Source organism: Lissotriton helveticus, chromosome 8, assembly GCF_964261635.1.
Source record: "Lissotriton helveticus chromosome 8, aLisHel1.1, whole genome shotgun sequence".
Taxonomy (NCBI): domain Eukaryota; kingdom Metazoa; phylum Chordata; class Amphibia; order Caudata; family Salamandridae; genus Lissotriton; species Lissotriton helveticus.
Genome location: NC_136069.1, coordinates 1,681,776,098 through 1,681,789,148, shown reverse-complemented (window position 1 = coordinate 1,681,789,148; position 13,051 = coordinate 1,681,776,098). Strand labels below are relative to the sequence as shown.

The 13,051-nt window shown below is 41.0% G+C and overlaps 1 protein-coding gene across 1 annotated transcript in view; it reads right to left on the bottom strand.

The window, feature by feature from the left end:
• LOC144774083 (extracellular calcium-sensing receptor-like) overlaps nucleotides 1-1,377 on the bottom strand; it is a 147,665-nt gene extending 146,288 nt beyond the window's left edge. The window contains exons 1-2 of the mRNA XM_078659110.1: nucleotides 1,186-1,377; nucleotides 275-420 (exon numbers count right to left, since the gene is read on the bottom strand). Coding sequence (XP_078515236.1) covers nucleotides 275-420; nucleotides 1,186-1,377 — 338 coding nt within the window. The remainder of the gene's footprint in view (nucleotides 1-274; nucleotides 421-1,185) is intronic.
• Nucleotides 1,378-13,051: the final 11,674 nt, after the last annotated feature.

Here is a 13,051-nt window from a genome sequence, read left to right as displayed (position 1 = left end):
CACACACACAGTATTGCAATAAAAACACCACAAAAATACTCCACACATGGCTAGAAAAGTAGAGAATAATTTATGAGAAAATAAAGTCAAAAATGACAAAAAAACAATAAGAAGAACCAGAATTATGGATTTTTAAGGAATAAACAAAAAATAGTGCTACAAAGTCAATAGTGCTAAGGGGTGACTTGGAGTTGCGCTAGACAGGAGGTAAATCCACAGGTCAGGCCAACAGCGATGGAGGACAGGCCAGCTACAGGACTCACATAGGTCATACTGACAGTACTTTAGGTGGAGCAAATGTCTGCATCGAAGACTCAATGCAAGGAGAAGAGGCGGTGATACATTGTTGTCAGTCTCTTGGATGTAGGCGATGAGACGCTTCTGATCCATGTAGTTGGAGATGGCTTTGACATTGAGCCCCTTTAAGATGCAAGTGCCATTCTTTTATATTGTCAAAGTGTCTGCATATGCAGATGACTTTCTTTTATATTGTTCCAATCCGGTCTCATCTATTCCCTCTTTTCTCAAACAGGTAGACTCTTTTTCCCAATTGTCTGGGTACCGTCTTAATTCAGACAAATGCGAGATCCTACCCCTAAATATGACGTGCCTTAAACATGATTTTGTATTTACCGGCTTTTCTTGGCAATCTTCTAAAATAAAATACTTAGGTCTATGGCTCTCTTCTAACATTTCTGAAACTTTGAAGCTAAATTTTGACTTCATCATCAAAACCTTATCCAACACTATTGAACGTTGAACTTTTTCTCTCTTGTTGGGGCAGATTGGATTCCATCAAATGATGCTTTCTCCTTTGATTCTGTACATTCTGTCAAAGATTCCTGTACATATTCCTGGCTTTTATTTTGAGAAAATGGACTCCCTGTTAACAAAATTTCTCTGGAAAGGTAAATCGCCTCACATCGCCCTGTCGTCTTTGAAAGCAGACAAATCCTCTGGTGATCTTAAATTTCCTGATTTCAAATCCGACCATTACGCATTTTCTTTAAAACAATCATCTTGTTGGCTTTCCACTGATTAGTGTATTTGCCTTCCTGTTTAGTTTTCTATAGAAAAGTTTCTCATATCCCCTTTTGATTAAATCTCTTGCTTGTACCAAAACTATTCCCTCCTTTCGTCCCCCAGTTACCTCCCATACGCGTAAGCTTCTCATCCCACTCTTACCATCCTCATATCCTTCACATTCTTCCTTGGATCATTAGCCCATTTGGTATAATACTTTATGACATATAAAAAAACTGCACCATTTAATGGAAATTTTGGAGACTCTAGCGATTTTTTTGATCTCTCAATTAATATTGGATAAGGTTCCCTTATCCTTTTCTGATTTTCAAAAGAAATGTTCACTACCGTCATCTTTTACAACACAATATACCCTTTTATTACCTTCACTTACTCAATATCTTAATTCTCTATCATCTGCTCCTAACTTACCCTCTAGATGCTCCACTCTTTTTCCCCTATTAACTTCTTCTCCTTCAACTTCCTCTTTGATAACATTTTCTTTCTTCAGATAGGGACAAAACGAAGGCTGAATTGGCTTGGAAAAAGGACCTAACAGAATGCTAGTCAACCCTCATTTGGGATAAACTATGGCTCAAAATTCATAAAACTTCCCGGGCTGCTAACACTTCTCAAACCCTTTATTTTGTTTACCAATGCCTCTTATTAACCACTACTAAATTGGCTTCTTTCTCTTTGGACTCTACACCTACCTGCTGGTTTTGTCCTTGCACACATGCCGACTTGAAACACACGGTTTTTGACTGTCCATCTATTTCTTGGTTTTTGGCAATTAGTTTGGTCCCAAATTAACAAAATCTTTCAAACTAATGTCTCTTTCTCTCTTTCTACTTAGGCTCCATATCTCCTCAATGGCCCCAATCTCCATCAAATGTTAAATTAATAGATTTATTACTAACAGTGGCCCTCCATTTAATAATGTCCAATTGTAAGCAGGCAGACAAAGTCACTTTTACAGCTTGGTAGGAATGCAGTCTGTTTCCATCACAGACTAGATACTAATTACGTTACTCCTATCTCTTTAACTATTAAAAGAGACTTTGTGTGGCTCCCTTTGACTACCTACCTAACTTGGATTGCTTCTACTACTGCTACACATGTCAACACTGCAGATGAGGTCCGTAAACCTCCCTGATGAAATGTGTTGTCTTTCTATTTCTTCTTTATCTTATCATATTACCCATTACATTGCATTCCATATCACAGTATGAGTCTTTATACCTCAATTGATTTTTCATGTGTTTACTGAATTTTATGTAATTGTTATTTCCCGTTTTTTCTAGAGATATAACATTTTAGATATTTTCTTTTTTCCTATTCCATACCCCCTCCCTTTTTCCTCTCTCTACTCCCTTTTGCTGCATTAAGTATGTTCTTTGATAATAATAGTGTTTTGGTTCTATTTTTTTCTCTTTATAATTATAATCTAATGGAGATGTATTGCACTTTTTGTACATGCTATTTCTCATATTGTTTATTGCATAATAAACTTCAAACTTAAACAAAATAGAATTCTGAAAGAAAGACTTATTATTAGTCTCAGTCCTCTCCCTCTTCATGCCTTCCTGGCTCAGTGGATTATACTCTAAAAAAAGATGCATAATTGAATACCTTTATACTACAAGACAATGCCGAGCTACTCAACACTATAACTTCATTAAAACCTTCAAATCATTCCAATGATCCTATGCCTGCCAAGTTCTTTAAAGAGATTACATCTTCCCTTCTCCCTGTCTGGTCTAAGATTGTCCATGAATCTCTTGTGCATGGATTGATTCCCAATTGCCTCCAGATAGGATAAGTCACCCCCATCACAAAAGAAGCCATATGCAGACTTATCTGATCCTCACAACTGGCGATTAATTTCTAATAACCTGATTTTAGCCGAACTACTTGAGAAATACATACACACACAACTCTATACTCTCATCGAACAGATCCAGCTCCTTGGCCAATACCAATCTGGCTACCGAACTGGACGCAGTACTGAAAAAGCTTTAACGCACATTGCTGATGATGCCCTAAGACTACTTGACCAGAACAAACCTTGCCTATTTATAAGGATTGATCTTTTCTTGGCATTTTAGACGTTAAACATGACAATATGATTGATCTTCTTGAAAAAAGGATGGGGTTATCGGGCACAGTTTTACCTTGATTCTCTTCATTCCTTCAAAATAGAACACAAAGAATCACAGTCAACTATGAGCTTTCCAACAGTAAGCTGGTCTCAACTGGAGTGCCTCAAGGATCTGCACTTTCACCCAGACTTTTCAACTTGTACATGTAAACTCTCACCAACATTCTGAACTGCACACACATACACCATGACATGAATGTCAATGATACGCAATTGTACATGAAAATGTCTTCACCAAATGACATCAAAACTCTTAACTGTGCACTTCTGAAAATACAACAGTGGTTATCTCACAACCACAGTAGTATGCTAAATACACTCAAGATGGAATTCCTCCTGATTGCCCCACACAATCATTCTGTCCCCATTCAGGTTTGGATAAAACAAATAACTGCCCTTAATTGCATCCCACGTGTTGTTGACTCTGCTAGATCATTAGATATCACTTTGGACAAATTCCTGAACTTGCAAGACCACATCAGTGCAACAACGAGAAAAGCCAATCACCAACTCAACACATTAAAGAAAATCATACCATTCCTGCCTCCAGATGACATGCAGCTGGCACTCCAATCCCTGGTTTTCTCCCATTTAGATAACAGAAGAGTGACCCTGGCAGGGCTACCCAAAACTAGACTGGCCACTTTAAGGGCTACTCTGAACTCAGCTGCCAGACTCATCACAGGATCAAGAAAACTTGATCACATAACACCAAATCTAATACAACTCAACTGGCTCTCTCTTGAAGCAAGGATTCGGTACAAGATAGCCTGCTTGGCACACAAAGCACTGATGGAGCAGATTTCATCTGCAGCCAGGCATTGTTTTATTTTTTGTGCTTTAGGTAGGTTGCATTTAAATTGCCACGCACATTTTGGTGCAAGTAAAAAAACATGGCACATGAAAAACATGAAAGTGAGGCCTATTCAGTCTGAAATGCTTTTGCTGAATAAACATGTGTTTTTGCAGTGTAGAGAAAAGTGGCCTTTTTACCTTTGAAGATTAATAGAATGTGTTTCTCTCTTCCCAGCTCATCCCTTGTAATCTAAATCCATATTCCTGTCTTAATAGACTTTGACTTGTTGCATATTTTGATAAATATTTTCAGTAAATAACACCTCTTTTTATAATGTGTGTGAATTAATAATGCCAATGTATATATATGGGTGCCGCACTCAAATAGTCAATTGTTGTGTGTGTTTATCCGGTATGTGTGCCGTGTTAGATTAGTGCCTGCACACTGACATAAACATTGAATGTGGCCTGGCGCCAAAAGGCCGCCAGGACTCTAACACGCACTACTACAAATAAAATATTTCTTTCAATCAATTCTTGTTAAACTTGTCAAATATAATTAAACATCAAATTATACATCACAATTCAATCCTTGTGGAAAGCATATATCAACAATTCTCAAATCAGCTTTACATTGATGTGATACAAATCAATGTATACATTCAATCAAAAACGCAATAACACCCAATGCATTTCGGGGCGTGGGCCCCTTCGTCAGGTGTCTGAAATGAAAAGCAGAGAAAAGGAAACCTATTACTCTCGGTGTTAATGGGGAATCAATATTGCTAAATACTGCCTCTTATTATCAAAAGAGCTTACCTCGTGATTGCGAGTGCTGAATACTCCTACATGAAATAGTGCATTAAACAAAGTCCTAGAGTAAAAGAAGAAAAGAAGAATCGTTCTATGCCGTCTGTATGTTCAGCGGCGGGAATAATATCTTAAATAAGGAGAGACATTGGATTTACCTGGTCCTCACTTGGGTATGTCGAGTCTGCGAAAAATAGTAATCACAGACCATCAGTAACATAGCTCGAAACGAAAAATAATGTACAACAGCATTATGATGCTGGGTTAGCCTCACCTGTTGTGTTCATGAATACGACCTGATTCCTTAGTGTCTGAAATATGCGAGTAAAAAAAGAGGAACTTAATAACTCTATGACCTCTATGTCTGACAAGGGTAGTAACAGAAAGAAAGGACTTATTTACATGGTCGAGTCCAGACAGAACCTCGACGCTGTCGCCACCGGGAGTACAGAGATTTTAGAAGTGCGGTAAACGGTGAGTTCAGGGTCACCTCCGTTCTAACTATAATACCATTTCACAGCGAACACTCTCGCTGATGTTCAGGCAGTTTTCTCAACTGATGCATGTATTCTTGTTCACGCAGAGTTCTAAATACTAAGCGGGACCGACATACCTGAAGAAGCCCGCAGGTAAGCCTATGTGTTTCTCTAAAGAATAGGAAATGTCGAGCTTTCAAGCGCGATATTTTTGCGCCTGAAATGGTTAGTACAGTGATATTTTTGATTTCAATGTTCACAGATAAAACAACCCACAAGCGCACAAGCGGGGTCGAGCCATAATCAAATCCCTGCAGGTAAAAGAGTTCTTTTTACTATAATCTGAACTTCCTCTTACAGCCCTTACATTAAAGAGTTATTAAGTTCCTCTTTTTTTACTCGCATATTTCAGACACTAAGGAATCAGGTCGTATTCATGAACACAACAGGTGAGGCTAACCCAGCATCATAATGCTGTTGTACATTATTTTTCGTTTCGAGCTATGTTACTGATGGTCTGTGATTACTATTTTTCGCAGACTCGACATACCCAAGTGAGGACCAGGTAAATCCAATGTCTCTCCTTATTTAAGATATTATTCCCGCCGCTGAACATACAGACGGCATAGAACGATTCTTCTTTTCTTCTTTTACTCTAGGACTTTGTTTAATGCACTATTTCATGTAGGAGTATTCAGCACTCGCAATCACGAGGTAAGCTCTTTTGATAATAAGAGGCAGTATTTAGCAATATTGATTCCCCATTAACACCGAGAGTAATAGGTTTCCTTTTCTCTGCTTTTCATTTCAGACCCCTGACGAAGGGGCCCCCGCCCCGAAATGCATTGGGTGTTATTGCGTTTTTGATTGAATGTATAAATTGATTTGTATCACATCAATGTAAAGCTGATTTGAGAATTGTTGATATATGCTTTTCACAAGGATTGAATTGTGATGTATAATTTGAGGTTTAATTATATTTGACAAGTTTAACAAGAATTGATTGAAAGAAATATTTTATTTGTAGTAGTGCGTGTTAGAGTCCTGGCGGCCTTTTGGCGCCAGGCCACATTCAATGAATTAATAATGCACCAAACACGACACAGGGGACTAAATGCTTGTTTGCATGAAAAGCTATCTAAAACATTAAAGCATGTTGTTGTGTGTGCTGTATTAACTGTGTGTGCTATAATAACTGTGTGTGCTTTGAAATTTTACACTAAATGCATGAAAATGCTATGTTGCACATTTATTTAGCATCTTGTCATAAATATTAGAAAAGCTGCTTGAAACTAATAGCTTGGCTAGGTAAACATTTATAAGGGGTATTAGTATGGAGTTGGGAAATATAATGGGCTGATTTACATGAAATTAATATTATCTTTGTGTTTGTTTTATTTTTGGGGCCTACACAAAACATGGCTGCCTGTGAATCCAGCAAGGCTATGGCTTGCATTAAAAGAGAAGAGAGCATGCGCAGACACCAGCTTTCCTAAAAAAGTCAAGGACAACCTGAACTGTACATTTTTGTGATTCTGCCAATGTACCAGTGTTAGTTAAAAGTGTCCATCTGACTACGATGAGAAGGGAAGGAAGAAAACTAGAATGAAACATTTTTCCTAGTAAATGTTGCAAATGTTTATAAATGTAGTTATTCATGTATGCTTCTTTTGTTAAAACTGGTGAAGTCAGGTTTTTAGAATGAGTCAGGGGAGTGAGAACTCATGCCATCATGACTGACTAATCACGTACAGGTTTTCCTGAAAGATGCTACATCTTTGTGTAGTCTGCCAATAATTAGTGTATAAAACAATGTCCTCTCTGGATGGGGGCTGGCTTTCTCAGCTCAGCTGGCTTCTATGGGTTAGGTACGCGAAACGTCCCGGGAGATTGCTGAAGGGGAGGTGCGACCGAGGAGTCAGGGGGAGGTTTCTTGCTTCCACGTCATATTTTGGCACTGTCTGCAGGCCACATTCCTTTGAGGTCTGGTGAAGGGCGGGCTGTCTCCGTCCTTTTTGCTCTTTTGACACAGAGAGATGCACAGAGCAGCAACAGATAGAAAGGCTCTTTAGATTTAGATGCTAAACTTTAAGTTTATGCTTTGACTAATTAATTAGGTCTGAAAAGATTTATTTGTCTTGTGCATTTATTTCTCTTTATGGGAGATTTTTGCCAACTATTTAATTATTGATTAGCTTTGCAAGACTATTTTTCTTAGAAACTCTTTAAGACTTTTTGCGCCACATTTTCATAACTACATGTAATGCTTATATGCAGACTGTAATGTGTTCTGTATTATTGATATTTTTCCTGTTTTCCAAATTCTGTAACCTAATTGATATTTTACTAATGAATAAAGGGTCAGAGAAAAATCTTAACTTTTGACTAGAAAATAAAACCCTTTAAAATAATCAACAACTCTCTTTATTGGCTTACAATAATAATTGTATTTTGACTGTTCATCTTTATTTAAAGTCTCCTGAAGCTAATACATGGTGTGAAGGGCCCAACACCTTTTGAGCGGTAAATTAGAGGTAGCATGAGGGTTTTGCATTGAGAAACTACCAGAAGAAATTACTGCTCCATCAGCACTACATCATTTCTCTCCCAGTTATTCAGCAAAAAAATGTAACTATCTGGTGTGAATCGTGCCCTAAGAAGTTCTAACACTCCACTGTTGATACCACAAAAGTTCAAAAAGAAGAGAACCTCCGATCTTACTCTGTATCACTGTTGTATGTGACAGTCCGTGCACCTGTGTCTTTGTTGTCTGATTGTATCTGTGTTGTATGCAACAGTCTGGGTACCTGTAACCTTGTTTTCTGACTGTATCTATGTTGTCTGTGATAGTCTGGGTGCCTGTATCTTTGTTTTTTGACTGTATCTGAGTTGTATTTGACAGCCTGTGGGCCTGTGTCTTTCTTGTCTGAATGTATTTGTGCTGTATGTGACGTCTGTGTATCTGTGTCTTGTCTGACTGTGTTGGTGTTGTACGTGACATCTTGTGTGCCTGTGTCTTTCTTCTATGACTACATCTGTGTTGTGTGGGACTATCTGTGTGCCTGGGTCTTTCTTGTCTGACTGAGTCTGGTGTATATGTTACAGTCTGGGGGCCTGTGTCTTTCTTCTATGGCTAAATCTGTGTTGTTTGTGACCATCTGTGTGCCCATGTCTTTCTTGTCTGACTGTGTCTGTTTTATATGTTACAGTCTGGGTGCCTGTGTCTTTCTTCTATGACTGTATTCATGTTGTATGTGGTAGTCCAGGTGCCTGTGCCTTTCTTGACAGTCTGTATCTGCATTGTATGTGACAGTCTGGCTGCCTGAGTCATTTTTGTCTGACTGTGTCTATGTTTCATGTGACAGTCTGGGTGCCTCTGTCTTTCTTCCATGACTGTGTCTGTGTTGTATGTGATAGTCTGGGTGCCTGTGCCTTTGTTCTCTGACTGTATTGGTGCTGCATGCGACAGTCCAGGTGCCTTTGGGTCTTTGCTGTCCGACTATATCAGTTTTGTGTGGGGCATTCCATGGGTGTTGCTGTGAATGCTTGAATGAAACACCCATGGATTCTGACGCATTTGAAGATTTGCATGGTTTGGCAAGCCTGGAAATGCGTCAGAGGAGAAATACCTTTATTTCTCCTCGTTGTTTGCTCTGTTTGAATTTTTTTATTTAGATTTTACAAATATACGCCCCTCAAGGAGGGGGGGTAAATACATAAGTCAATCATGTGCTCAGGTCTCTACAACATACAGGGTTACATAAAAAGCACCATGAGAAAGGAACAGTAGAGCAGATATGCCCCCCCAGCCCATGTCTTGAGTGGATGAAGGAGTGGCGCTTCACTTCCCTCGCCCTCCTATTAGCCAAACGAGCCATCGCAATGCACTGGAGAGCACCCTCGGGTCCTCCAGTGGTGGCCTGGATTGGGGCAGTGCACAAATGGGGGGCTGCAGAGGCAGAGATCATATGTGCGGAGGAGGTGCAGGGAACACGCAAACATCCCATTTCCCTGGAATGGGCACAACTGCTCATACAATTTAAGCAGGAAACAACCCCGGATGACACATCGTAACCATCCCCCCGCCCCACCCCCGCTACCCCGCGATTCCCTGATTCCCCCATACTGTCTGTCCGAAACTGAAGTCTCGTTGTTTGCTCTGTCTATGTGCATTCTGCAGCACACATAGGAGTCAACGCCATGAATGATTGGTTTTTGTGCAGGAAGGTGTACCTTCCTGCACAAAAACAATCGTCCCTGCAACTTAGGCACCCTTTCACTATGGTGTAAGGGTGCCTGCATTGGAGGTAGGCAGCCAATTGTGGGCCAGCGCAGAGGAAAGCACAGGGGTGTGTCTTATTGCTGTAAATACGACGCATCGCTGTACTTTTATATTGTAGTACCACTGCTCAGCAAGATGGATTGCAGCGCCGTGCTGTGTCATTTTCTAGTAAATATGCCTCAAAGTGTTTATGTGACACTGAAGCATTGTGCTTTTGGTTTGAGTGTCTGCTTCCGGTGTGGTTTAGTCTTGTCCCCGTCACCAACACGCACAAAGCAGGTGGAAGGCTTGTTAGTAAAAAACAGCAATAATAAAACAGTCACATCACTGAATGCTTTATATTTTATGCTTTTATCATTTTTATTTCAAGTATAGAGGGTGATGTTTACATGTAAGCATAGTTTTTTTTTTTACTATTTGTGGCATGTTTTTGTAATAAGAATTTCGGAACAAAAATTAGCCGTCGCACCAGACCTATTGGCTTTGAAAGGGCTTGTTTTAGTTTCTGGGCTAGAGATTTTCGGTGTTGAAATAGAGGGCTGTGTAATGAGCGTCACTGCCCTCGCAGGCTCCCATTAAGATGTCTACTCTCTTTCAGGGAATGTTATGTTCTCTAGGTTCAGAGCACTCAGGGGGATATTTACAAAGAAGTGGGGACTGAGGTGTTAGCTGTCATGGCTTAACCCCTCACTCCGCCACTACAGAAATGCAAGGCTGCACCATATTTACAAGGATATGGTGAAGCCTTGCATTTCCCCCTGCACTGGCACTACTCTTAGCAGTGTAGCGCCAACGCAGGGACCCTTGCACCATAGTGCAAGGGGGTCTGTGTGCAGGGTAAAATTGTTTATGTACAGGAAGGTCTCCCTTTCTGCACATAAACAATTTTGAAATACCATTTTGTCACTTCTATGTGTGCTGCTTAATGGAGCACACATGGAAGTTACAAAATGTCCTTATTTTTAAGGATTGTTTGTGTGCAGGAAGGCCCCCTTGCAGTTTGCTTTTCAAAATCAATGTGTGTTGCGGTGTAACGCCCACTGCAGCAGCCACTTCACACCCCTTTCACCCTAAGCATAGCGTGAAAGGGTGCCTTATTTAAAAGGCAGAGTGAGCCACGTTAAGTGTATTAACGCTGCCTTGTAAATAAGGCCAAGCTACTATCGCCGCTGGAACGCCACAAAAATTGCCAATCCCATCGCAATAGGGGCTTGTACATATGCCCCTCACTCACCAGAGATGGCCTCGAAGGGCTAGATTGTGTGCTCTTCACACATGCATGATTGATTCACCTGTGTGCTTGACACTGTCCTGCTGCCATGATTCACAGGGTGGGAGCACAGACTCAACACCCTAGTCCCTGAGGAGGGGAGACAGTACTTCTACATAATACACTACTCAAAGTGAGTGGAGTATGCATGTTGATGTATAGCATACAATCTATACAATCTATCGTACTTCACAAATTTGACAGAGAGAGTCTCCAGGACAGGCACTTTTGAAAACAAACACTGACACATGAAAACACAGACACTAGAGCAGAAAGACACAGCACCTTTCAGCACCGGAACACAATGGACGAGGTGGATAAACACAGGCACAGGAACAGGGCAGAGAGACACAACACTAGGGCAGAGAGACACAACCAGAGGGACACAAACTCTGTGGTGAGACACAAACACAAGGGTGAGAGATACACACACTGGAACAGCGAATGCAGGCGTTAGGACCACGAGACACAAACTACACTTCAATATAACACACACACTGTGACGGAAGGACACAAAGAACGGGGCAGGGAAACAGAGACCGGGGATGGACAGAAATATTTGGGCTTGGAAAGACAGAGATTGTGACAGAGAAACACAGAGATCAAAACAGGAATCACTGACACTTGGACAAAGAAACACAAATACTAGGACAGGAAAACATTGACACTAGTACAGGGAATCACCAACATTAGGACAGGGAAACACTGATCCACAGACAGGTAAGCACTGACACTAGGACAGAGAAACACTGCCACACAGACAAGGAAACACCGACACAGAAATGAAAGAGACAACTACACTAGAACAGGTAAACAATGATAGTAGGACAGGGAAACACAAACACTAGGACAGGGAAACACTAACACTAGGGTAAGGAAACACCTACACTAGGAGAGGGAAACACTGATACTCGGACAGGGAAACACTGACATTTGGACAGAGAAGCACTGACACTAGGACAGGAAAACAATGACACTATGGCAGGGATACACCAACACTAGGACAGGGAAACCCTGACACTTGGACAGAGAAACACAATCACTAGGACAGTGCAACAACGCAACTCGGACAGAGAGACACAAACACTAGGACAGGAAAACATTGACACTAGTACAGGGAACCACCAACATTAGGACAGGGAAACACTGACCCGCAGACAGGTAAGCACGGACACTAGGACAGAGAAACACTGCCACACAGACAAGGAAACACCAACACAGAAACGAAAGAAACAATTACACTAGGCAGACAAACACTAGGACAGGGACACACTGACACTCGGATGGAAAAACACAAGGACAGGGACAGGGATACGCTGACATGGATGGAGAAACACAAACACTAGGACAGGCAAACATTGATACTTGGACAAAGAAACACAGCTACCAATACAGTGAAACAATGACACTCGGACAGAGAAACACAAACACTAGGACAGCGAAATTCAGACTAAAGAATTGACTAAGGGACACAAACTACAGGGCAATATAACGCACACACTGTGACTGAAAGACACACATAATGGGACAGGGAAACAGACACCGGGGATGGACAGAACTACTGGGCCAGGAAAAGAAAGACACTGTGAGAGAGGAACACAGACACCAAGCCAATACTAGGACAGGGAAACAATGACACTGGGACAGATAAACACTAGCACCAGGGCAGGGAAACACTAACACTAGGGCAGGGAAACACCAACACTAGGGCAGGGAAACACCAACACTAGGACAGGGAAACACTAACACTAGGAGAGGGAACACTGACACTTGGATTGAGAAGCACAAACACTAGGATAGGGAAACACTGACTCTCAGATGGAGAAACACAAACACTAGGACAGGGAAACCCTGACACTTGGATTGAGAAGCACAAACCCTAGGATAGGGAAACACTGACTCTCAGATGGAGAAACACAAACAGTAAGACAGGCAAACGCTGACACTTGGACAAAGAAACACAACTACAAGTACAGAGAAACAATGATACTCGGGCAGAGAAACACAAACACTAGGACAGGTAAACAATGATATTAGGACAGAGAAACACTGGCACTCAGACAGAGAAATACTAACACTATGACAGGGAAAACCTGACACTCAGAATGAGAAACACAAACACTAGGACAGGGAAACACCAACACTAGGGCAGGGAAACACCAACACTAGGACAGGGAAACACTAACACTAGGAGAGGGAACACTGACACTTGGATTGAGAAGCACAAACACTAG